The sequence below is a fragment of the Gigantopelta aegis genome, chromosome 12 (genome assembly GCF_016097555.1).
Source record: "Gigantopelta aegis isolate Gae_Host chromosome 12, Gae_host_genome, whole genome shotgun sequence".
Classification (NCBI taxonomy): domain Eukaryota; kingdom Metazoa; phylum Mollusca; class Gastropoda; order Neomphalida; family Peltospiridae; genus Gigantopelta; species Gigantopelta aegis.
In genome coordinates this window covers 32,811,875-32,839,321 of record NC_054710.1, presented here as the reverse complement: position 1 = coordinate 32,839,321, position 27,447 = coordinate 32,811,875, and the positions used below count along the sequence as shown (strand labels likewise).

The window sequence follows — 27,447 nt, the reverse complement described above, 5'->3', positions numbered from 1 at the left end:
AGTTGACTTTAATTTGCTATGACCATTTACAAAAAAAAAGAGAAAAAAACGAAGAAGGAAATATAATTAATAAATAAAATAAATAACAAATTTAAATAACAAAATGAACACATACACAGTTAATCATTGTAATCTTCTGTATTTGTAGCAATATTTACGTAACAGAAATAACTGAATCTGTAACATATCTAAATATGTTAGATTGTTTGCTTTCTTATAGGATGTATTTTTATTGTGTGTTTTTCTATTATTATTATTATTACATATACTATTTTAAAATTACATTATACTAGTATTGCTTCCATTCTTCTTATAATTATTACACATATTATACTAGTATTACTGATTGATTGATTGATTGAATGTTTGTTTAACGACACCCCAGCACAAAAATACATATCCGCTATTGGGTGTCAGAAATGGTAAGTATATGAACATATTTATATAGACTCATGTAAAACCACAGTGTAAGGAGCTGTTGGGGGAAAGTATAATACAATATATAAAATCAAGTTAAGTATATCTTAAAATTTCGTATAGAAGTCAAAGTGTTTTAAAAACTTTACAATTAACATTGGATGGAATTTAAACGATTCCAAAACATTTCTGTTGCCAAATATATCATTTCTTGTCGGCTTGAGATGATCACACTCCACCAAAATGTGCCGCACAGTCAGTGTACACTGACAGTGTTCACACTGAGGAGGAGGGTCCTTCTTTAAAATAAATGAATGCATCAAATATGTATGGCCGATGCGGGCACGGCATAAGACTACTTCATCCCTCCTGCATCGCCTGTAGGATGACTGCCACTCTCCCAGGACTGCCTTGACAGAATGAAGCTTATTCGCAACCGCATCGTCCCAATCATCTTGCCAAGTCGAAAAGATATATTGGTTAATATGAAATTTAAAATCACTGTAGGGGACACCAACATGGACACGGGGCAAGTTCAAAGCAGACTTGGCAGCAACATCTGCCTTTTCGTTACCCCTAATGCCAACATGGCTGGGTACCCAACACAGTATAACATCTTTATTGGCAATTGATAAAAAGACACACTTTCGTATCACCATCCCAACTAAGGGGTGCTCCAATTTCATGTACTGTAGAGCTTGAAGACACGAAAGTGAGTCTGTAAAAATAATATACTTGGATGCATATGAATCCTTAATCTGTTCCAGGGCTTTAATGATTGCCCAAATTTCAGCAGTAAAGATTGATGCTGAATCGGGCAATCTCATGGAAATTATTGTGTCTCATGGAAACACTGTAGCACAAGCCACCGAATTCCCATCCCGTGATCCGTCTGTGTAAACAGGAATGTAATCACAGTACCGCTCTTGTATTTCCATGAAATGTTGTTTATAAATAACTGCATCTGTGCGATCTTTTTTTAGATGCACAAGATCGAATACAATTTTTGGTGGTTTGATACACCAAGGTGGTAAAATAAAATATGAAGGCGTTTCCAAAATGTCTGTTAAATCAATGTTGGAAACTGATAAAAACTGCTTAATGCGAAGACCAAATGTTCGAATCGCATTCTGTTTCGCATCAAATAACTTCATATATTTATTATCAAACACCGCATTGTGTGCAGGATGTTTTGGCATTGATTTAATCTTTGTAGCATACTGCAGAGAAAGCTTTGCACGTCTAGCACCCAAACTAGGTTCGTGTGCATCGACGTACAAGCTCTCCACAGGAGATGTTTTGAAAGCACCAAGACAAAGCCTAAGTCCCTGGTTGTGTATAGGATCTAGCATTTGCAAGTAAGACTTACGTGCTGACCCATACACAATGCACCCATAATCAAGTTTAGACCGAACTAAAGATCTATAAAGTCGGAGCATAACCTTTCGATCTGCTCCCCATTCAGTCTTACCAATAACCTTTAAGATATTGAGGGCCTTTAAGCCCTTCTTTTTTACATACTGTAAATGAGGAACAAAAGATAGCCTCCTGTCAAAAATAACCCCCAGAAATTTGGTCTCCTCCACAACTGGAACCGGAGTTTTGTCCAGAAACAGCTGTGGATCTAAATGGTGACCTCTTTTCTGGCAGATATGCATACAGACTGTTTTTGACTTTGAGAATCGAAATCCATTGTCAGTTGCCCATTGTTGAAGTTTATTCAAACAAAGCTGCAACTGACGTTCAATGATACTCATACTGGACGACCTGTAGCAAATCTGAAAATCGTCGACATATAACGAGCTATCAACGCCAGGTTTTAAACACTGGATGATGCTGTTAATTTTCACGGAAAATAAAGTTACTGACAGGATGCTACCTTGAGGCACACCCATCTCTTGGGAGTGAGAATCGGATAACGTAGATCCCACTCGTACCTTGAAAGACCTATTCTGTAAGAAATTTAAGATAAAGCCAGGCATACGGCCTCTTAGGCCCATGCCATGGAGGTCTTTCAAAATCCCATACTTCCACGTGGTATCATAAGCTTTCTCGAGGTCAAAAAAGACCGATACCAAATGCTGGTTATGGATAAAAGCATCCCTACAAAACGTTTCAAATCTAACAAGATGATCGACCATGCTACGTCTAGGCCTGAACCCACATTGCACGTTAGTAAGCAATTTGTGGGACTCAAGATACCAGACAAGTCTACGGTTGATCATTCTTTCCATGGTTTTACAAATGCAACTTGTCAAAGCAATAGGCCGATAACTGGTTGGATTTGTTGGATCCTTACCAGGCTTAGGAATAGGAATGACAATGGCTTTTCTCCAATCAGAAGGAAAGTCACCCGAAATCCAGATTTTGTTAAAGATATTTAATAGAACCATTAAGGATGATTCAGGTAAGTGTTTTAAGAGTTGATAATGTATTTCATCTGGTCCTACCGAAGTATCATGGGCTCTACGTAGAGTGTCCTGCAACTCCTCCAAAGAGAAGTGCCTGTTGTATACTTCAACATTTTCAGATGAAAAGTTAATAGGTTGCTTTTCAGCTCTATTTCTGACAGACGTAAAAGCATCTGTACTGAAAGAAGAAGAGGAGTTATGGGAGAAACTGTCTGCCAATGCATTGGCAATGTCACGATGAGACGTAACATCCGTGTTATTGACAGACAAATGGCGAACTGTATTATTGGATTCTTTTCCCTTGATTTTACGTATCCTATTCCAGACAGATTTCACAGATGTTTGAGAAGTCAACTTGGAGACATAATTTCTCCAAGATGATTTCTTACTCTGTCTGATAGTTTTACGAGCCTTTGCCCAAGCAATGCGATAACTATTCAGGTTATCCCCGGTAGGTTCGCGTTTGAACCTCTCGAGGGTCCTGTTTCGCTCTTTGATTGCATCTTTGCATGTCTCATTGAACCATGGTTTATTGAAACGCTTCGGTACTGCCGAAGTCTAAGGAATAGTTTCCTCTGCAATATCTTTCAAGATGGAGGTGAACAAAGACATGGGATCATCGGCACCAGTCATGGCAGTTTGTTGCAGTCGAGTGCTGCATAGATGCCGAAATTGATCCCAGTTTGCCCCTGTCAACCTCCATCTCTGAACTCTTTCAAGTGATGGAGGTCCATCATTCTCCAAAATAACTGGAAAGTGGTCACTACCACAAGGGTCTGGACAAACTTTCCATGAGAAATCAAGACAAAGTGATGGACTACAAAGGGTTAAATCAATGGATGTGAAAGAACCACTTGCAGGATGAAAGTATGTATGACTTTTAGCATTAAGTAATATTAAGTCATTTTTGAGAATTAAGTCTTCTAATTGTTTACCTCTAGTGTTTATGTCATCGCATCCCCACAAAGTGTGGTGTGCATTAAAATCTCCCATGATAATAAAGGGAGTAGGGAGTTGATCAAGAAGACCTTGAAAGTCCCTAGTGCTAAAATTGTAATTGTTTCGAGGGGGTAAATAAACTGAACAGAGAGTAATAGTTTTATGAGCCGTGAACTTTACGGCCACAGCTTGTAAAGTCGACTTTAATATGACTTCACTCTGGGGAATGTTTTCATTTACAATAATGGAAACGCCCCCAGACGCTCTGTTTTCACTCTGTTGACATTTATGGTAGAGATTAAATCCTCTGATGTTAGTATTACTATGATTCTTCTTCTTATTTAAATATATTAGTTTGTTTGCTTTCTTATGGGAAATCAATTGATTTGAATATATTTTTATTGTGTGTTTTTCTGTTATTATTATTATTATTACTGTTTTAACATTATATTATACTAGTATTACTGTCATTCTTCTTATTATTATTACACATATTATAATAGTATTACTATGATTCTTCTTCTTATATTATTATTATATTTTTGAACTTATTAATTACTGTTATTGATACTAGTGGACCATTAACCTGTCGTGACCAGTGCTAACTAACTCAACCCACCACCATCCAAAACAATAAAATGATTGTCCAGTTATAATAAGAATGTTTTGAATAGTGATATTATTAATTGCCACTACACTGCATTACCATGAAACGTATTTATTTTGTTATACATGTATATGCATCTAAACACGTGCATCGTAATTTTAATATGCGTGTTTATCTCACGCTGTTGTATAGCGAAAGTTCTGGCCATATATATATATATATATAAGTTCGTTTTTATTTAACGACGCCACTAGAGCACATTGATTTTTTATCTTATCATCGGCTATTGGACGTCAAACATATGGTCATTCTGACACACTGTTGTTTAGAGAAAACCCGCTGTCGCCACATAGGCTACTCTTTTACGACAGGCAGCAAGGGATCTTTTATTTGTTGAACCAGTTATGGATCACTGGTCGGTGTAAGTGGTTTACACCTATCCATTGTGCCTTGCGGAGCACTCACTTTGTGTTTGGAGTCGGTATCTGGATTGAAAATCCCATGCCTTGACTGGGATCCGAACCCAGTACCTACCAGCCTATAGACCGATGGCCTAACCACGACGCCGGTCATATATATAATAAAGAACAAACAATGCATTGGAAATACACGTCTCTTACCAACAATTACTGCCGGTACCGGAAGTCGACTATTCCCTTATAATGATCAAACTAAAACAGATGCACGTTTGTTCCCAGTACAAGTGTGCCGGAACCCGAATATTCTGTTAGAGTGAATACCGCTATAACGAGTTGACTATAAGGATTGTCTGGGTTTTTTTTTTACGTTCATCGTGATATGAAGAAAACAAAATCATCCGCAAACTGTGTGAATCGGCGAAGCCGTTCTCTCGTAAGTTTGCGGATGATTTGTTTTTGTTCATACCCAGAAGAACGTAAAAGAAATAACAGACAATACTTATAATTAAATTTGAAACATACTTACTAATAATAAGATTAAAAGTTCATATTTTATTATTATTATTATTGTTGTTGTTAAAACAATAACGCTCAGTAAGACAAATTACCAATATAAAATGAAGTCATCAGGTATGTCGTTTCCTGAGACGTAATGTTTACATTCATCGAGATGAGAATAAACTCCCTTTGCTATGCTTGGAGACTATAGATCAATGGGATGACGTTATATTGTAATTAATGTAACGGAAATTTAATTATTTATATAATAATGATATATATATATATATATATATATATATATATATATATATATATATATAAGATGGGGAAATCGTAACCGTAATCTTTTTACTTTTTTTTTTACGTTTCAGTTTCAGGAATTACCGGACAATTTGCCGGGTACCCCATTTATTTAATACTATCCCAACCTATTTACAATGAACCAGGTTCTCCTTGAATGTTAAACAGATGTATATTTAAAAGTGTTTGTGCTTGTAGCTTAATAAAACATATTTACTGCATGCTTGTGTTCTTGTTTTCATTTAAAAACTTTAGTGTATGTTGTTTAAAATTAATTATTTAAAAACTTCTAACCTGGTTTGCGGGCCTGGCCTCCAACGTTACAAACCGGGAGGTCAAGGCCTATTTTTTCTACATTTGTGCATATTTAACCAATAATTCTCACAGCTGATATATAATGTCGCAGGTGTCATTGCACGAGGAAGCAACCCCTTCGAAACACCAGTATTTCAAGAATGTTTCTATTCTATTAGGCTGTTCTAACGCGGCACAATATTGTGTTTCAACCCATGAAGATACTATATAGATGTTTGAAAAGTGTCATTTCATTACATGGCTTATATATATATATATATATATATATTCGTGTAGTCCAAATTACCCTTATAGCTTTACTCCAGAGAAAGAATCCTAAGTTCGACGCATAGTTGCTACATTTATGTTTGATTCCAAAAATCATTCTACATGGATCTAATCTGAATTTGTAGTCAAACAGGTTGTTTTGGGGTTGTTTTATTTTCAAAAATAGGTTCGATTTGTTTAATAAATAATCTGGTTTTGTTGCAGTGGTAGAAAGCGTGTAAGACTAAGTCCACTCCGTCGCTCGCAAGGCACTCTGGAGTAGACTCAGTCTTCTAATCATAGAGATATTTTCTAACAGCAATTACAATTTCTAATCATTTTATAAATTAAATTAAAATCTGAATTTTCAGTTATCCGGACGTAAGAGGTTCAATGTTTACTTTCATTGAACGTTTTATTAATAACAGAACTTGTTTCGGTCAATTTATATGGTTAATCTTCGTCCAAGTTGGGATTGGAAACTGACATCCCCCAAGGGTCAGTGATTGCACCCACACTTTTTGGAATTTGTATTAATGATTTAGCTCAGTCGCTCAACAAAGTAATAAGTCAACTGGCACAAGGCTCAGTATTGGTCTGTTTGCAGATGATACTGCCTTCTGGACAATTGGAAACACTTTAGATCAGGTTGAAAAAGATCTCCATTTGGATGTTTTAAATTTACAAAATTGCGTCACAAACCTGGGGGGGGGGGGGGGGGGGTGACAATTACCAAATCCAAAATAAATTGTATTACTTTTTAAAATCGTAATAACTTATCTTATAAATTAAATTTATTATTCTACGATAAAATAATAACTACGTTAATAATAAGGTGTTTTCATTCCGCTTTCTAGGGGTTATCTTCGATCGTCAAAGAGCATATTACTGATTTAATCAACACAATGTCATGTAAATAGTATATTAATGTATTAAGCCATTTATCGGTCGTCCCATGGGGCAGTGATAGAAAAAACTTTGCTCATGATCTTCGAGGCATTCTTTGTCTCCAGATTACAGTCTGGTGCGCAGGCCTTTAGCTGTGCCAGTGAAACCCAGCTCAAAAGGCTCGAGAGTTTGTATACCAGGGCTCTTTTTATTATAGCTAGAGTGAAACCAAGCTCAGAAGGCTCGAGAGTGTGTATACCAGGGCTCTTTTTATTATAGCTAGAGTGAAACCCAGCTCAAAAGGCTCGAGAGTTTGTATACCAGGAATCTTTTTATTATAGCTAGAGTGAAACCCAGCTCAAAAGGCTCGAGAGTTTGTATACCAGGGATCTTTTTATTATAGCTAGAGCTGAATATGCACACCCTATGACATCATTTTAGCTGAGCTGGGGGTGTTACCTTTAACCCTTAGGCTTATAAAGCAAGGATTAAAACATGTGTATTGCTAGGGGTGTTACCGTTAACCCTTAGGCTTATAAAGCAAGGATTAAAACGTGTATTGCTGGGGGTGTTACCGTTAACCCGTAGGCTTATAAAGCAAGGACTAAAACATGTGTATTGCTGGGGGTGTTACCGTTAACCCTTAGGCTTATAAAGCAAGGACTAGAACATGTGTATTGCTGGGGGTGTTACCGTTAACCCTTGGGCTTATAAAGCAAGGATTAAAACGTGTATTGCTGGGGGTGTTACCGTTAACCCTTAGGCTTATAAAGCAAGGACTAAAACATGTGTATTGCTGGGGGTGTTACCGTTAACATTTAGGCTTATAAAGCAAGGATCAAAAACATGTGTATTGCTGGGGGTGTTACCGTTAACCCGTAGGCTTATAAAGCAAGGACTAGAACATGTGTATTGCTGGGGGTGTTACCGTTAACCCTTAGGCTAATAAAGCAAGGATTAAAACATGTGTATTGCTAGGGGTGTTACCGTTAACCCTTAGGCTTATAAAGCAAGGATTAAAACGTGTATTGCTGGGGGTGTTACCGTTAACCCGTAGGCTTATAAAGCAAGGACTAAAACGTGTATTGCTGGGGGTGTTACCGTTAACCCTTAGGCTTATAAAGCAAGGACTAGAACATGTGTATTGCTGGGGGTGTTACCGTTAACCCTTGGGCTTATATAGCAAGGATTAAAACGTGTATTGCTGGGGGTGTTACCGTTAACCCTTAGGCTTATAAAACAAGGACTAAAACATGTGTATTGCTGGGGGTGTTACCGTTAACCCGTAGGCTTATAAAGCAAGGACTAGAACATGTGTATTGCTGGGGGTGTTACCGTTAACCCTTAGGCTAATAAAGCAAGGATTAAAAAGTGTATTGCTGGGGGTGTTACCGTTAACCCTTAGGCTTATAAAGCAAGGACTAAAACGTGTATTGCTGGGGGTGTTACCGTTAACCCTTAGGCTTATAACGCAATGATTAAAACATGTGTATTGCTGGGGGTGTTACCGTTAACCCTTAGGCTTATAAAGCAAGGACTAGAACATGTGTATTGCTAGGGGTGTTACCGTTGAGCGGGCTGCAGGCCATTGGTGGCTCCCACAGTGTTAGGCCTGAACTTAGTTAATATTAGTTAAAAACATTGAGGTCGTCATGGAATGGGTTCCAGCCCATATCGATATTAGTGGGAATGAAATGGTCGATACTAATGCGAAGCACTCACTTTAAGAAAATAAAATTAATATACCGATTACATATAATTTTATTGAAATATGTTCATTGGTGGAGCCAGGCCTTGAATACGTGTGGCAAACCGATTGGGACCACACGCCAATATTAAACCCAAGGTAACAAATGAATGAATGAATGAATGTTTAACGGCACCCCAGCACGGCTACTGGGTGTCTCCCAAGGTATCAACACAGAGCCCTATATCTTTTAACCTAAAAACAGCACAAATAATAACCCGTTTACGAATGGGAGTTTCAATAGCGCTAAATGATGTTAAATTTAAAATTTAAGAACCAGATACTCCTAACTGTAACCATTGTAATAAGTTAGAAAATGTCAATCATTATTTATTTTTATGTACGAAATATCAGATAGCTAGAAAACAAATTAGAAACTTTTTTTTAATAAAAATAATAATATTTTTAATTCTAAATATTTATTAAACCCAGATAAACAATATAAGGAAAACGGTGGATAGGTCACTGATGGCCTTTGTGTTGGAATCCAAAGCGAATATTTGATCGTATGTTAATTATTTATTTATTTATTTTTATATGAAATTGTAGTTAAAATTAAAGTAGATTATTGTTTTAAAATTAATAAGTTGTAACTAATAGTCTAAGCTTTATTAAACTTATTAACCCAGTTAATCCCTCACCCATCCGTACTGTTCCTAATGGTAATTAATGGTAATTAATTAATTTTAGTTATTAATGTAGTATATTGTAAATATAATATAAAATAACTTAATATACAGTCAAACCTGTCCTAGCGGCCACCTGTATTCAGCGGCCACCTGCCTTAAGCGGCCACTTTTTCCCCTCCCAAACGATTTATAATGTAAATGCACATGTAATACGCGGTCACCTCTCTAACGCGGCCAAAATACCTGTATTAAGTGGTCATAGTAAATGTTGACTGTTATATAAAAGTGACATTTAACAACAGCGATAAGGTGCAGCAAATAACCGATCTTCACACCTTCAGGAATACTAGTACCCATTCAGTCCCGACATATCTACTGTGTATTAATTAACAAAGTATGACTATGGAAAACATCTAATTGACTCTGGGCAGGCTACGGTTGACATTTGTAGATTCACTTACTATGACAATACACCGCATGAAGTAGAAATTAAATAATTAAATAGAAAGAGAAAACAAACTTGTTAAAAATGGTTAATTTAATACATTCCAGTTGCAGTTTTTCCTGAATGAGGCGACATGTCAAAAGTTTATTTACAGTAAACTGTGAAGCACACATCCATTAATTAGCAGTACAGACGCGAAAACAAGAAATTTACGTCTTTATTACTTGTAAATTATCCGGGTAATTCCTTTTATGTATTTAGACTGTTTTTGCTATTGGTTTATCCATTTATGCATTCATTCGTTCATTATTATTTTGTTATTTTGTTCTTTGTTTTATTTACCCTTAATTATTATTTTATTCCCCATACCCACACTTCGCTTTACTTCAGTCATAGTGTTACCATACTTTTAATCTTTGACCAGTAGTTTGTTCTGCAGCTTTTATCTTGCGTTATTATATGTGTAGGTCCTTTTTTTTTTATAAAGTCCTAAGTATATTAATATTATTTTACTTACAGATTCAACTCTGTTTTTGCTACTGGTTTTATGTGCGTATTTTAATTTTTTGTCGACAAATTTCCCTGATGAAGCCTAACAGGCGAAAATGTGAATTAAAGAGGGATATATGACTTTTAAAGGAGGCGTCTGACTTTTTCTTTATATAATATATATATATATATATATGTATGTATATATATATATATATATATATAGAGAGAGAGAGAGAGAGAGAGAGAGAGAGAGAGAGAGAGAGAGAGAGAGAGAGAGAGAGAGAGAGAGAGAGAGAGAGAGAGAGAGAGAGAGAGATCGTAACAACTTGTTAAAGTATGGACTTGTTCACAAAAAAAGAACAATATGACTGTCCCGGAAAATATTTTTTATGGTTTATATGCATGCCATAGCTATAATAATATATAACATATAACAGTATCTGTCCACGAATGCAGTCAAAGACGTGTGTGCCTCTATAGGGAAGGCAGTTCCCAGGAAATGTTATCTCTTCTGACATGTCTGTAGGAGGACTGTCGCAGTGAAGTCTGGTCCTATAATTTAAATGTGTTATAACGTATGCGATGGCATACAGAAATCATTGTTAATCTGAACAACAAAACCATTATTCGTCATCAAGACTGTATCTCTGCACAATGCAGTGTCAAAAGAATATCTAGCTCAAAAGTAGTAGATTCCACTATTTAGTGTGTCTATAGAAATGCATGAATGTTTAAAGACACCCCAGCTATTGGGTGTCAAAAAAAAAAAAACTGGTGAATATATAGAAATATTACTTAAAACCACAGTAAAGAGCTGCGGAGAAAAGTATAATAAAATATAAACATCAAGATAAGTACATGTTAAAACTCTGTATAGGAAGACTTCCACTCCCGCAGATATAATTTATTCTACCATGACTTTGGAAAATACTCGATTCTGATTGGCCAGTTACCTTAAATCCTAGGTGATTAATCATGGAGAACCGGCTTTACTCGCGTATGAATACAACGCGGTATTTACAAACCTGTCAACCGAACAAAGGGGCACCTTTGACATCCGTACGCTTCAGGAAGTTTTTAAAAAAATATAAATCCAGACTGGTTTGAAGAAAAAATCTATGTAGAGTTGCCAAAACAAGAAAAGAATGAAAGTAAGTACACAAACTGCAGTTTTAACAAGAAGAAATGGAAAAATAGCTGTATAATACTATAGACTAGTTATAGCAGACGATCGAATTTTGTTTGGGAGGGGTGTGGGGATGATTTATTAATTTTCAAACAAACGTGTTATTTAGTCTTGTTTATGGATTTTCCTTTACATCTGTTAATAAAATAGACAAGATTAAATATTTATTCCAAGTTCTACGGTCGTATGTATTCATTTATTATGTTTTTATACTGTCAACAGATGTTGACATTTCAACATTATCCACATAAACAAAGTGGAATTATCCTACCTGTTCACTCCTATTCCCTCCGCGTATTAAAAATAGTTCTAACTTTGAATACGTTTTAATCATGGTAGAATGGAGATAAACATACTTTGATTTCATTTTTGAGGTAGGTTATCGTGGATTTAACACCACTAAATGTTACATTTAGCGATGTTAAATCCACGATAACTTACCTCAAAAATTAAATCAGGGTATGTTCATCTCCTAACTAAACAATGCATCCTTCCAGCACCGCTTCAAAGAGAGCTGCCACTCCCAGACCTCTTTACTAAATTAAAGGGACATTCCTGACTTTGCTGCATTGTAAGATGTTTCTGGCTGATAAAATATTTCTACGATTAAACTTGCATATTAAATATATTTTCTTGTTTAGAATACCAGTGTCTGTATATTCAATATGTTTCTGGTCTTCTTAATATTTGTAAGAAGCCCAAAGTGGATTCTGTCTTCAAATAATTTCGTACGTATGAAAAAAAACCCCCATATTTTAGGAAATCAAATCAAATTTAACCTAGTACATATATCAGAAACAGAGAGACAGAGACAGAGAGAGAGAGAGAGAGAGAGAGAGAGAGAGAGAGAGAGAGAGAGAGAGAGAGAGAGAGAGAGAGAGAGAGAGAGAGAGAGAGAGAGAGAGAGAATGATTAACGACACCCCAGCACGAAAAATACATCGGCTATTGAGGGGGAGACCGAGACCTATCAGGGCGAAACATTCGCGCGAATCTCCGAATCCAATTCGCGCAAGCATAAACATTTGAATCTCTTTGGATTCGCGTGAAATATTTCCAAATAGTTATTAAATTGAATAATCAGTGAGTAAAACGTTACCAAATTAACAACAACAAAAAAGTCTGGCTATCAAGCTTCTGTTTAAATTGGCTTCAAAAGCATAGCATACATTTGAATCCGTGCATGTTCGAAATATAGTGGTTCATCAAGACTAGTCTGGCCTGGAGCCAAGCGGTGGTTGGTTTATTTCCATGAACCAAATTGCCAACGAAGAGAACCGCAAGGAACATGTTAGTTCAGTTCTTACATAATAACAATAGACAATACTTGTGTGTTCCCAACTTTAGTAATACATCAAACATTTCTATGTTCATTCGCTGATATTATGTTCCTAACCTTGAATTACCTGCTCTTTTTAATCAAAACATCTTTTTGTCGGTTGTGAAAATGTGCTTCAGTAATATCCAAACAAACATTGAACCAATGCGCAAAATACATTGGCAAAAGTATCCCATGTGCTGTTTATGAATAAGCAATCTTCGAAAAGTAATGGGCTGCGTTCAGCCAGACCGAGCGGAAAAACGTCCGCCGGACTGGTCTGTGCTGTTCACGGTAAACCAAATGGGTGCGAGTGCGAATAATGTTTGCATGCTCATATACCACTAGAGTTTCGAGCATGTCCGTCCCGGGGCCTGTCTCTGGATAGCCAAGGACTTGTCCTGGGACAAAAAAAAATTAAGCGGACAATTTTGAAATTTACATCCAAAAATTAAATAGTGGGCCTTTGAAATTTTGATACGCAGCTCTAATATAATTAATAAAGAAAATTCTACTGATTAAATTTGCTCGCTCGATTAGATTTGGTGGACAAAAAGAAATTAGATAATATGGACGGGGGGGGGGGGGGGGAGGCGGGTAGAGTTGAAAATGGGCAGAATTTTGAAAATAGCAATTAGTAAAAAAGTTAATAGAATTTGAAAAAAAAATAAACGAAAAAAACTCGTTACAAGCCAAAAATAAAAAGAATTGACTGCTCGGTCGAATATTTATATAATTTGGAGCATTTTAGAAGGACAGTCCAAAAATAAATAAGAGAAAGAAGAGAGGATCGGACTATTTAATAATATTTAAAAAAAAGAAGTAATTTCGACATAAACGTTTGAACGAAGATCTAGCAGTTTAAGGTCCGATCTATATGTCCACGTGAGTGGCCTCGTTAAGGCCGTTAGGGTGCACAGCTTGTAGGGACGAGATGGGTTGCATTCCGTCAAGAAAACCCCTAGATTGACAGTCAATAGACGTTGAAGGTGTAGTGCTGTGCTGAAATACAGATCTTGAGAAGCCGGATCCGTCTGAACGAGAGAGTAATAAGACTAGGGTATAGTCCAGTCGTCATAGGTTGGTATAGTGGTATGGACGGGCCCGACTCCGGAGGATACGAGATGGTATCACAATAAAACAAAGTAAAGTCTAGAAAAGAGTAGTAGGGGCCGACCCCGCTTTCTATTTCTTCTTAGAGTGGGGCGGTCAATCTTCCAGTGCTGCTAGGACAGGCTCGGACATGTAGAGACTAAACGCGAACAACCGTGGAGTTCTGCAGAACGTCTGTCATACGAGTCACGAAAAAAGAAAGTCAACATAGTCAGACGGAGTAATAACGTGGAGGCAAGGAATCTCGCTAAAAAAGAATACAACCAGGTGATGCAGACTGTCGAAACGAGAAGCGTTCCAGCGTTCAATCAGTTCCAATGGCCGCATACATCCCAGTAGAAAACTTCACTTCGCTAATAAAAACAACAAAAGTGAAGGATCCCCAAGCCGAGCCGCGAAAGCACGTGCAGTGTGCACAAACACGTCTTACCGCGACGAGCTCCAGACTGGGAATGAAAAAACCCACAAACCAAATGGCCACATTGGAAACCAATCAAATAGTTTGCGATGGTTAGCGAAACGTTTGCTGACTGAACTTGGGGTTGGTAAGACACCTAAAAAACACTGACTGTGAAGCAAAAATGGAACCAACAACTAAAAAACTGTTAGTTGGGTGTTTTTTTGTGTTTTTTTTGTTTTGGGGGGGTGGGGGGGTGGGGGTTTGTTTTGGGGGTGTTTTTTTTTTTTTTTTTTTTTTTGGGGGGGGGGGGGGGGGGTTCTTTAAAATAGGATAAACTGTTACTGACAAATTGGTTATTCTCTCCAGTAAATAGTAATGTTTTTTTAATCCTGCCTATAGCGAAGTGTTGGCAGTACGTAGCCCATTGGTAAAACACTCGTTTGATGCATGATTGGTCTAGGTTCAATGGCTTTTTTTATATAGAACATATTAAAGAACAAACTATAAATGACTGGTTGCATTTTATATAAATTATTTTGAAAACTAAATCTTAGCAAACAATCCCACCCTCTAACGTTTCGTAACGCATCACATGGTAAATACGCCTCTCCCACTCCCGAACATTTTCTTTTCATTTCAACTTATTTTTCGTGCTTATATCCAATTAAGGTTCAAGCACGCTGTCCTGGGCACGCACCTCAACTATCTGGGCTGTCTGTCCAGCACAGTCGTTTAGTTGTTAGTTGTTAGTGAGAGAAATGAGTCTGTTACACCTACCCATTGAATCGTTAAAACTCGCTCTGGGTGAGAGCTGGTACCGGGCTGCGAACCTAGTACCTACCAGCCTTATGTCCAATGGCTCAGCCACGACACCACCGAGGCCGGTAAAACATGCCAGTTATTTCGTCAATAGAGTGACAGAGACAGTACATACCACGGCCTTGGATGAACTATTCGTGGGTCACGGGTTGGGACGGGAGGAAACTTATTTCGTCAATAGAGTGACAGAGATAGTACATACCACGGCCTTGGATGTACTATTCCTGGGTCACAGGTTGGGACGGGAGAAAACTTATTTCATCAATAGAGTGAAAGAGACAGTACATACCACGGCTTTGGATGAACTATTCGTGGGTCACAGGTTGGGACGGGAGAAAACGTATTTCGTCAATAGAGTGACAGAGACAGTACATACCACGGCTTTGGATGAACTATTCGTGGTTCACAGGTTGGGACGGGAGAACACGTATTTCGTCAATAGCGTGACAGAGACAGTACATACCACAGCTTTGGATGTACTATTCGTGGGTCACGGGTTGGGACGGGAGAAAACCTATTTCGTCGGGATTGATTGGTCGTATCTCAAACTAGGGCTGTAGCGCCCGACCGCATGCCTGCCGGCGCTCGTTCATCTCAAACTAGCGCTCTAGCGCTCGGCTGCATGTCAACCGGCGCTCGTTCACGGACTGAATCTAAAATCAAGCGAACTCTATTTGGCACGGGTTTTGTTTATAGAAATAAATGCCACCGCGGCAAACAAAACATATTCAGTGCAGAAAACAAACAGAGATTAATTAACACAAACAGATCATATGAGAAATGTTTATATAAAGAAAATGCAGCCCACAAATACAAAGCAGAAAAACAAACGCGCGATCTGAAATCGAATGACCCAAAGTCTTTTTATAAATTATTAAAACCAATAACTGAGAATAATAATTTCCCATCACTAAACGAACTAAGCAACTATTTTGAAAAAGTAAATGAAGGAGATTCTATGGATAATGATATAAATCAAGATACAAATTTTGAAATTTTTGAATTGGATAATGACATTCTAGATAAACCGATAAAAGAAAGAGAAATTAATAATGTAATAAAACAGCTGAACATTAAAAAAGTTTCCGGAATACATAATATTACAAATGAGTACATTAAATCTACTGCGGACAAAATGTTGCCAATATATACAAAACTATTAAAGGGACATTACTGAGTTTGTAGCAATTTTTAAGACGTTATCGACTAACAAAGCCTTTTTAACGACTGCAATTACATATCAAATATATTTTTCTGCATCAAATATTAGTGGCAGTATATTAAACGTGTTTCTAGTCGTTCTAATATTTGTACTAGGTTAAATTTCATTTTATTTCTTAAAATATTGTTTTTTCTTACGTACGAAATTATTTGAAAACAAAACCCAGTTTGGGCTTCTTACAAATATTAAGACGGCCAGAAACACATTGAATATACAGACCCTGATATTCTAAACAAGAAAATATATTTAATATGTAAGTTTAATCATAGAAATATTTTAGTAGTCGGAAACATCTTACAATTCAGCAAACTCAGGAATGTCCCTTTAATTATCATGCTAGATAACAATATTGTCCCAAATGAATGGTTGATAGGAATGATTAAACCAATCTTTAAATATAAAGGAAGCCGTCTATTCCAGAACATTATTGACCATTAACATTATGCTTTAGCTCAAAACTATTTATTACGATCCTAAATATGCGACTAAATTACTACCTAGCAGAAAATAATATCTTAACTGAAACCACGACTGCCACAACCGACCATTTGTTTAATATGTATTCTTTAATCGAACTTTTAAAAAAAGGCAAAATACTTTATTAAATTACCCGAAAAATTGTGGATCATCTTTCTGAAATTCAGAACATGCAATCGATATTTACTAACAGAAAAAGGACGCTGAAATAGCATTCCAGTCAAAAACAGATTATGTGCATTGTGTGAGGACAATGATATTCGAGATGAATATCAGTACTTATTTAAATGTAATTATTTTATGAATACACGCAAAATGCTCATAAAGCCTAATATTATTATAAAAACAACCTAGCACAAACCTTGCAGGAGCACTCTGCGTAAAATGTCAAAATTTATTTATGAAATTACAAGTGAATTCAGTAAACCGTAGACAGACATTTTCAATATCATTTGATACTTTTAAAAGTACTCCCTTATAAAATATATATCTGCTCTATTTGAGCGTCTTGTTACCATGCGTCTTCATAAAATGCGTATATAGCTATTTTGAATTATGCTTGTATATATTCTACGAAGAACTCCTGTTGTAATCTTGTCACTGTATATAACTTACTGCTTGAGTGTACCGAAATAAAGTCTCAGTTTTTCAAAATCATCGAGCTACACCCCAGGAAAATTACTTTTCGATGTCTGGAGATATATAAGGGACACAACTTCAGTAATGTGTTCATTACTGAAACAGATCCCGAGTGCTAGTTCGTGTGTTCAATTTCAGTGACAAGGTTGTATATTTTACCTACTTCTTTAAGTGTCCTGTCAAGACCTTTCTCTCGGAATCCCCACCCCCACCAAACAAACACAAAATAACCCCACAAAAAACCCCCCATAAAAAACCCACAACAAAAACAAGAGAAAACAACTGCAAACAAACAAAAACCTCGAATTGTCAAAATTATACCTTGAACAATGAACAACATTTATTAACATATTACAAAAAAATAAATTTCAAGCTTGTTTTGTTTAACGACACCACTAGAGCACATTAATTTATTAATCGTAGGCTGTTGGATGTGAAACATTTAGTAATCCTGACAAAACCCACTACATTTTATTTCCATTAGTAGCTAGGGGTCCTTTATACACAACATTCCTCGTTCCATCCAGTGTACCACGCGTCAACCGGTATACCAAAGGCCGTGGTCCGTGCTACCCTGTCTGTGGCATGGTGTATATAAAAGGAAGGAAGGAAACAGTTTATTTAACGACGCACTCAACACATTTTAATTACGGTTATATGGCGTCGGACATATGCTTAAGGACCACACATATTGAAAGAGGAAACCCGTTGTCGCCACTTCATTGGCTATTATTTTCGATTAGCAGCAAGGGATATTTTATATGGACAATCCCACAGACAGGATAATAGACACCACGGCCTTTGTTACACCATCTGTGGAGCACTGGCTGGAGCGAGAAATAGCCCAATGGGCCCACCGACGGGAATGGATCCTAGATCGATCGCGCATCAGTCGAGCGCTGTACCACTGGGGTACGTCTCGCCCCCTATACATAAAAGATCCCTTGCTTCGGATGAAAACAATTACCGGGTTTTCTCTCTAAGAGTATGGGAAATTACCAAATGTTTCACAACTAAAATCCGACGATTAATAAATCAATGAGCGCTAGTGTTTACGCGTAAAGTAATATGCATTAGGCATGACATCATGACAATGTTGTTATCCACTAAGCAATTATTTATTTTTTATTTCATTTTTATTTTTATTTTTATTTTTTTATTTTTTATTTTTTATTATTTTTGGGGTCATCTTTTATCTTTAAAAAAAAAAAAATTCATTGCATGTATTATCAGGGATTTTTTTTCTTCTAAATTGAATTATATTAAGGAAACTAATAATGCTGTGATGACCAGAAGCGGAAGAAAGTGGGCGGCCCCCCTACATTTTGCAACAGTTATAATTTTATTATCCATTATTTTTTTTACGATCCCCTCCAAAACTCCCCCAAAGTTCCATTGGCATTCGACCTCATGTCATTGCCCCACCCCCCCCCCCTCCCCCCAATAGGTTTTCTGGATCCGCCACTGATGACGTCACATGTTGCTACTTGCGGGCGAAAATGGTGATGGCCTGTCCCACTTTGAGTCGAGATTCCTCACACTGCTCAAAGTATTGTCTCAATGTGTCCTCGGTCTTCATGGTCCTGATCTTCTTACAGAATTCATCAATCTGTTCTGGGCTCGCCTCACAAAAACTGTCAAACAAAGACAGGCAATGTTATTAGAAAGCAACAGGACAAAATTACGCACGTCTCATAAAGCGTTAATATTTTTAAAGTAAAGTTTATTTTATGTAACGACGCCATTAGAACACATTAAATTTTTTATCTTTTCATCGGCTATTGGACGTCAAACATATGGTCATTCTGACTCTGGTTTTTAGAGGAAACCCGCTGTCGCCACATAGGCTACTCGTTTACGACAGGCAGCAAGGGATCTTTTATTTTCGCTTCCCACAGGCAGGATAGCACAGTTATGGATCACTGGTCGGTGCAAGTGGTTTACACCTACCCATTGAGCCTTACGAAGCACTCGCTCAGGGTTTGGAGTCGGTATCTGGATTAAAAATCCCATGCCTCGACTGGGATCCGAACCCAGTACCTACCATCCTGTAGACCGATGGCCTGCCACGACGCCACCTGCCACGACGCCACCGAGTGGTTTACACCTACCCATTGAGCCTTACGAAGCACTCGCTCAGGGTTTGGAGTCGGTATCTGGATTAAAAATCCCATGCCTCGACTGGGAACCAAACCAGTACCTGCCAGCCTGTAGACCGAGGCCGGTGTTAATATTTTTTAAAACAAGCCAGTACGACAAATCGGCACAACACACAAATACTGCAAAACGATTAAACGGGAATATATATATATATATATATCAGAGATGGGGCGATTACTTGACAAAAGTAATCGATTACGATTACTTTAGAATGTCACGATTACGATGACGATCATACAAGAAAATTGAAAGTAATCGATTACGATTGCGAATATATTGCCCAGTAATCAAGTTCCACAAATATACACAAATAATGAAATGATGTTACCAACATGAAAGTATTCACTTTATTTCACAACGATACCGATTTCATTCATTGAAAGACATAATGGATAATTTCGGATTATTTATTAAATTATTTCAAAAGGTTATGAAAGTATGTATACTGTAGGGAGGGAATCATTTTCCAAAAACAGATTTATTATTTTTAAATGTGGATCATTGACGAAAAGGTACCCATAACCATAGGTATAATTATTGTAACAATGCATTATATATATATATATATATAATTGAACTAAGCCATAATTAGTAAGTGCAATCTGTCTGATCACTATTGTTTTTGTTTTTGGATTTTTTTTATTGTTTGTAGAACGTATACCATTTAATACGATCCACAGATTAAATTAAATAAAAAGAAAATTAAAATCTATAAAGGAAGAAATAATGAAAGAACGAAAGAAAAGAACAAACAAGTAAATAAATAATTAAATTGATAGCTGCATACATGTATATATGCACAATTTGCGCCGCCTTTCGTAGAACATCCATTAAAATCAGACACGCCTCGGTGGCGCAGTGGGTAAGTCATCGAACTACAGACTGGTAGGTACACAGTTCGCATCCCGGTACAGGCTCCAGCCTAGAGCGAGTTCTTGAGGGCTCAATGGGTAGGTGTAAGGTTACTACACCCTCTTCTCTGTCACTAACAAACTAACAACTAACCCACTGTCCTGGACAGACAGCTCAGACAGCTGATTTGTGTACCCAGGACAGCGAGCTTGAACCTTAATTGGATATGAGCACGAAAACAACTTGAAATTAAAATCAGCTTTCGGGAATTTTTATCAGATGTGTTTATAGTTTTTAGATATTTTAAGGGAAAAATAAAACAAGGTTTTTCTTGGTAGACGACTTTCAACTGGGTGTTTGCTTAATTAGTTACGTTATTTGTGGTTGTCTGTGACAGGGTAAGGATGACTTCCCATGCGACAATTGCAGACAATCGACGTTAAATAGTCAGATTTTGGCGAATGCACGGAAACTCGGGGAAATGATTGGGGTAGTGATAGCTATTTAAAGCTACAATGCTCGCAATGGGTGACCGGTCAAAACCCCCTCCGGTCAAAACCCCCTCGGTCAAAACCCTCTCAGTCTAAACCCCCTCCAGTCAAAACCCCCTCCAGTCAAAACCCCCTTATTTAGGAAATAATTATAAGAAATGACAAAATAATTAATACCCAAAATATTTATTCACACTTGCATATTATAACATTTGATTGCATAGACTTTTGTATAAGTCATAATCCATTAATCGCATTTAGATCTATTTCCATCTGATGTAGTGTCCGATGCCTTTGAGAGTATCCTCCATTGACTTAGCACCATCTCGGCGGGCTGTGCACAAATTCAAGAGCTTAGACTGCAATTTGACTGTTTTACGGCGAACACGTTTTGCTGGGGGCTCACCCCTGTTGTCTCGCAGTAACAGTGTGGATGCCATTGCCTGGTCTTTTCGCAGACTGTCTATGGCACGCCAGATGGTTGGGTGAGCATGTCCGATAAGCTTGGCAAAGGCATTATTCCAGCCTTCACACACGTTGTTGGTTCGAGATCCATTAGTTAGTGTGATGTCATGGACATTCCAGAGTTCTGGAGAAAATGTTGGAGGCGATCGACGCATCCTGATGCCGTTTGGTTGTGTTGGTAGCTGGATACGGCGAAACTGACCAGAGACGTATGTGTTATCGAAGTAGTCGATTAGTGGTTCAAGTCCTTCTGGTGTGTTTTCCCTCAAGTATTGGATACCGGACACAACATCACCTGTTGGCAAACATGCCAAACCATCCAACATGCCACAGAAAAGTTTTACGTCACTGTTCTCCCGATACAAATGTACAAGTCCCAGACTCGTTGAACTGACAGCGTTGATGATGGCTAACTCGTAGTCGGTGATCACAGTTGATGGATCTAATTGAAAACCAAGCACCTGACACTTATTCTCGATGGATTGTAATAGTTCTTCATATGTGGATTGGCTCTTGTTTGAGAGAAATGCATAGACACAGCTGATCGATGAATCTCCGAGCGGCGCACGAATGACAAACAGTTGATGGAACAGGAGCGGAGCAGAGTTAAATGTTCCATCCATGTACCAGACATCCGAACGAGCCAGATGCGTTAGTCCCTCTTCAGTCGCAAACACTAACATACGGCTGGGCGAATCCACACCATTGTCATAGATCAAAAACATTTGTGGATCATCACCTCCAGTCGTAATCCACTGATCCTCACTGATTAAGTCTTGAAGTGATTGTGGATTTTTAGGAAGATGCTTGGCACGCTCCCGACGTAGTGTACGTTTCACAACTTCTGGGTTGCCTAGAGCAGCACGAATATCAGTTGTAGCAGTTGCTGTAGTATCCACGACTATCTGGGTTGGCGCACCCCGCGATGTACCACTTACGTTCTTCATGGTGTTTTTCAGCCTACTAGCTGCAACAGAGTCGGGATTTGGATCATGAGTGTGTTGGACAGTGTGTATCACTGTCTGGATCTCAATATCTGTGGTCACTGCTCCCTTGCAAGAAAAGGAAGCCCTGTTGGAGCATTCCTATCGCACTGTAGACTTAGACTTGTTCTTTTTGGTATACATATATCCTTCATGCAGAAGCTTTTGACCACCCTTGTGATTTTGTATCACTTCCATGGTTGTTCACAGAATGAATGATTAATAGACCAGACCCTAACCATTTTCTTGTAGCATCCCATGTGACATTTGCTGCATGTACTCTACTTTCATGTTCAAAAATAACTGCTCAATCATTAATCCCATCAATAGCTAAGATCCCTTCAATAGCTAAGATCACATAAGTAACAGAGATTGCTAATTACTATCAAATTCTTTCATTATATTATTTAAAGGATTTCTCAAGGCTTCCCAATTACATTAATCCCTGCAGCAGCTAGCCAAGATCAAGCTGTTGTTGTTGTTGTTGTTGCTAATTACTATCATGTTCTTTCCTTATATTGCAAATTACTATCAAGTTCTTTCATTATACTATTATATTATATAAGTAGTTTTCCTAGGCTTCCCAATTACATCTATCTCTAAGATCAAACATTTTGTAAAAACTACAATTCTAAGTCTATGAGTAGCTTCACTGAAAGCCTAAAGTCTATGTAGTGTAACATACACTAAATAACAACATAAATAAATATATTTCAGATAATTATTCAAAAGAGATTAAAACAATTATTCATCTATGTTAATATTATACCAACTTTACCACTATAAATACCAAACAATAATAATAAGAGGAGGTTTTGACCGTCTGACTATTTATTGCAGGGGGTTTTGACTGGAGGGGGTTTTGACCGAGGGTTTTTTGACCGAGGGGATTTTGACCGAAGGGGGTTTTCACCTGGATTCCTCGCAATGATGCCACATTTCCATTTCGACGTAGTCGAGTTACAAGATGCCAAAACTAAGCCTGCCGAATCGAAACATTGCAATAGACTGCCTACAGTTAAGTGAATCGCAGTCAGCAGTCGCACGCCACATGGACTTCCGTCAGAGCACCATTTCACGTCTCTGGGATAGGTACCAGCAGTTTCAATCAGCTGAAGACCGGCCCAGTGGAAGTGGAAGACCTCGCATAACAACTGAAACACAAGATCGCTAGATCCGGGTTCTGCACTTGCGTCACAGAACTGCCACAGCAACGGACACTGCTGGACGCATACCTTGTTTGAGAAGGGTGTCTGCACAAACCATTCGGAACAGACTTCGAGAAGCTGGTTTATGCGCTAGAAGACCATATGTTGGCCCCGTCCTGCGACGTCAACATCGACATTTACGTGTTCGCTGGTGCACGAATGTACAGGGGTGGAACTTGGGAAACTGGCGGCGAGTATGGTTCAGCGACGAGACACGTTTCCTTCTACAGCGACGTGATGGACGACAACGTATTTACAGACGCCGCAATGAACGTTTTGCCGACATATGCGTCGCCCAAGTTGACAGTTTCGGTGGAGGGAGTGTCATGACGTGGGGAGCCATTTCATACACCGGCAGGCAGAAGTGAACTTGTGTTCGTACAAGGCAACCTGACACGGCACGTGTAACAGTGGATTTTTTTACAGAATGAGAACACTAATCTGCTGTCATGACCATCAAGATCGCCAGATCTCAACCCCATTGAACATCTATGGGACGAATTGGACAGACGTGTACGCCAGCGTGACCCGGAGCCTCAGACGCTTCCGCAACTGTCACATGCACTGCAGGAAAAATGGGCAAGGATTCCACGTGCCCGGATTCAGAGACTCATTCAGTCTATGCCAAGGAGATGTCGCGCAGTGATTGCTGCTGCTGGTGGCCACACAAGGTACTGATTTCAGCGCCCTCGTGCGACGCTGTTTGGTGACGAAAACGCCTCCACTGCCGTCAGTCCATTGCAAGAACATTGTCGCATACTCATGTCAAATTTTACTGTGATACGATCATAAATAACGAACTTATGCCACTTTGTATTAAAGAGATAATTCCATGAATATTTCGCTCAAACAACTTTCGTCGATAAATGTTTTGTTAATTTATATTGTTCGTCTTTGTATTTGTATATCGCGCATATATGTACATTAGGCGAGTGTGTAGACATGTATACAGGGATACAAGTGGCTTGATCGGGAATATGGCGAGCGATGTTTCTAGGTTGATCGAATGCTGCTTTCAAGGTCAATATATTAAAACAGAAAAATCTCTGTAAGGAGGTGGGTGGTTCCAACCCCCACATGCACGTGGACGCACCCTCACTCTGAGCGTTTGATATGAAATGTCCTCGCCTTGAGTCTTAATTCATCAAAAGTCTGCCCTTTGCCAGTAAGGATCGAACGCCCCCTGTGAGTGGGAGTACATTTCGTAATCCATCAAAATGCAATGTCCTCACCGCGAGTCTGCCCTTTGCCATGAAGAATTGAACGCCCCCTCTATATCAGAGTACATGTCTTAATGCATCAAAATACAATCTCCTCACCTTGAGTCTGCCCTTTGCCATGAAGAATTGAACGCCCCCTCTATATCAGAGTACATGTCTTAATGCATCAAAAAAAATCTCCTCACCTTGAGTCTGCCCTTTGCCAGGAAGAATCGAACGCCCCCTCTATATCAGAGTACATGTCTTAATGCAACAAAAGGCAATGTCCTCACCATCAGTCTGCCCTTTCCCATGTAGAATCGAGCGCCCCCTCTATGTCAGAGTACACGTCTTAATGCATCAAAATGCAATCTCCTCACCTTGAGTCTGCCTTTTGCCAGGAAGGGTCGAGCGCCCCCTCTAAGTCGGAGTACATTTTGTAATCCATCAAAATGCGTTCCAGCTGAACGTAATGTTGTATGTCACTGCACCCGCCATCTTGGAGTACTTCGCGGATCAGGGACAATGGTGGTGTTCGGTTGGAATAGGCTTTAGTTACTCCCAGCAGTGAGATGAACCAAAATCCGTATTGATGCTGAAACATTGCATAGCAGTAAGATGTACTAAATTCGTATTTATTCTGAAATATCTCATATCAGCAGTACGGAAATCGTATTTATTCTGAAATGTCCTATATCAGCAGTACGGAAATTGTATTTATTCTGAAATGTCCAATATCAGCAGTACGGAAATTGTATTTATTCTGAGATGTCCTATATCAGAAGTACGGAAATTGTATTTATTCTGAAATATCTCATATCAGCAGTACGGAAATTGTATTTATTCTGAGATGTCATTTATCAGAAGTACGGAAATCGTATTTATTCTGAAATGTCCTATATCAGCAGTACGGAAATCGTATTTATTCTGAAATGTCCTATATCAAATGTATCAAAATTGTATTTATTCTGAAATGTCCTACCGTATAACCGGAAATTTTCGTGGTCTTAATTGTTTGTGGTTTGGGGTATAAAAACATTTCAAGGTTTCTTATTTTCGTTGTTTGCCAAATCTAAATTGAAAGTGATTTTATTTTCGAGTTTTAACAAGTCTAGTTGCGAGAATACTTGCTATTGTTGATTAAAGTTTCACTTCAGCTGCCAGTTGTTCGATACTACCGACGTGTAAAGTTAAACAATAGAACAGTCACCTGTAGCCTAATTGGCACTGTGATACCCGTATGCTATTCGACAGACAACTGATCACAGTCTTTGATTTTGTGTAATGCCAATTACGACGTATGTGTGAACAAAGCACTTAAGGACGCTAGGAAGTCTAATTTTACCACATGGTATTCAAAGCGGGTTTCCCTGGCTATGAAACACGGCGAAGTTGTAACGGACATCAAGATCGAAATGAGTACTTCGGCAAATACGTCAGGAAATGTTGAAATCTGCATTCATCCACCCCAGAATCTCTGATGCAGTGCGGGCGGACATTGACAAAAACAATATACGAAATTTAAAAATAGTTCATTATATTCTACAAACAGTGAGATTCACGCAATAACTTTTTAAAAATTCTAACTTGTTCTTTTGACTATACTATTCTCTTGTCGTATCCGGTGGACTGCGCATGACATCAAATAAATGTTCCGGTAAATTGTCAGTGTGTTATGGTTTTCACAATAAATATTTTAGTTAGAATTTGTTGATTTTTTTCAAATACTTTCAAGGATTTATATTTTCGATGCTGTCTACTTACCCTCGAAAATAAAAATCCTCAAAAATTTCCGGTTATATCAGACATACCAAAATCGTATTTATTCTAAAATAACTGACATTAGAAGGATGAAAATCGTATTTATGCTGAAATATTCTATATCAGAGGTACCAACCTTGTGTGTATTCTGAAATATTCTATATTAGATGTACCAACCTCGTGTGTATTCTGAAATATTATGTAACAAATGTAGCACATCCGTAAATTATAAAACATTGTAAATTATCTTTATCAAATATACAAAATGTGTATTTATTTCTGAAATATTTATAAACAGATTGTTGTCTAAATTGTACACAAAAATAGTTGGGTTTTTTTTTGTCGTTTGTCATTTGAAAAACACTTACTTTTCCTCTTACGTCAAACCAAACTGAAATGATTAGCACAGGTACTTTTATAGGAGGAGGATTTGACGGACTATATTTTGAATGAGGCGTTTAGACTGCATGAATGCAGCTGCAAAACGCATGCGTCCAGTCGCAATGAAATAATCGTACATTGTATATACCCAAAAGGCAAGTGACATTTCATTTCAACTTATTTTCATGCTTATATCCAATTACGGTTCAAGCACGCTGTCCTGGGCACACACCTCAGCTATCTGAGCTGTCTGTCCAGGACAGTGGGTTAGCTGTTGGTTGGTTAGTGAGAAAGAAAATGTGTAGTGGCCTTACACCTACCCATTGAGCCCTTAAGAACTCACTCTGGGTTGGAGCCGGTACCGGGCAGCGAACCCTGTACCTACCGGCTTTTGGTCCGATGGCTTAACCACTGCGCC

At 38.1% G+C, this 27,447-nt stretch overlaps 1 protein-coding gene across 3 annotated transcripts; it reads right to left on the bottom strand.

Annotated features, from left to right (window-relative positions):
* Nucleotides 1–18,447: 18,447 nt before the first annotated feature.
* LOC121386442 lies at nucleotides 18,448–26,840 on the bottom strand. 3 transcript variants are annotated; one of them, XR_005959655.1, is made up of 3 exons: nucleotides 26,785–26,840; nucleotides 25,268–25,482; nucleotides 18,448–19,163 (listed from the first exon to the last, which is right to left on the bottom strand). XR_005959655.1 is itself a non-coding variant. In XM_041517340.1 (2 exons), exons 1-2 carry the CDS (start codon nucleotides 25,489–25,491, stop codon nucleotides 19,013–19,015), a joined length of 375 nt encoding a protein of 124 aa, XP_041373274.1. In that variant the 5' UTR covers nucleotides 25,492–26,501; the 3' UTR covers nucleotides 18,448–19,012. The 3 variants fall into 3 exon arrangements, 1 of the variants encoding a protein (XP_041373274.1); XR_005959656.1 differs by having other exon boundaries at nucleotides 26,826–26,840; XM_041517340.1 differs by lacking the exon at nucleotides 26,785–26,840 and having other exon boundaries at nucleotides 25,268–26,501.
* Between the last annotated feature and the right edge of the window lie 607 nt (nucleotides 26,841–27,447).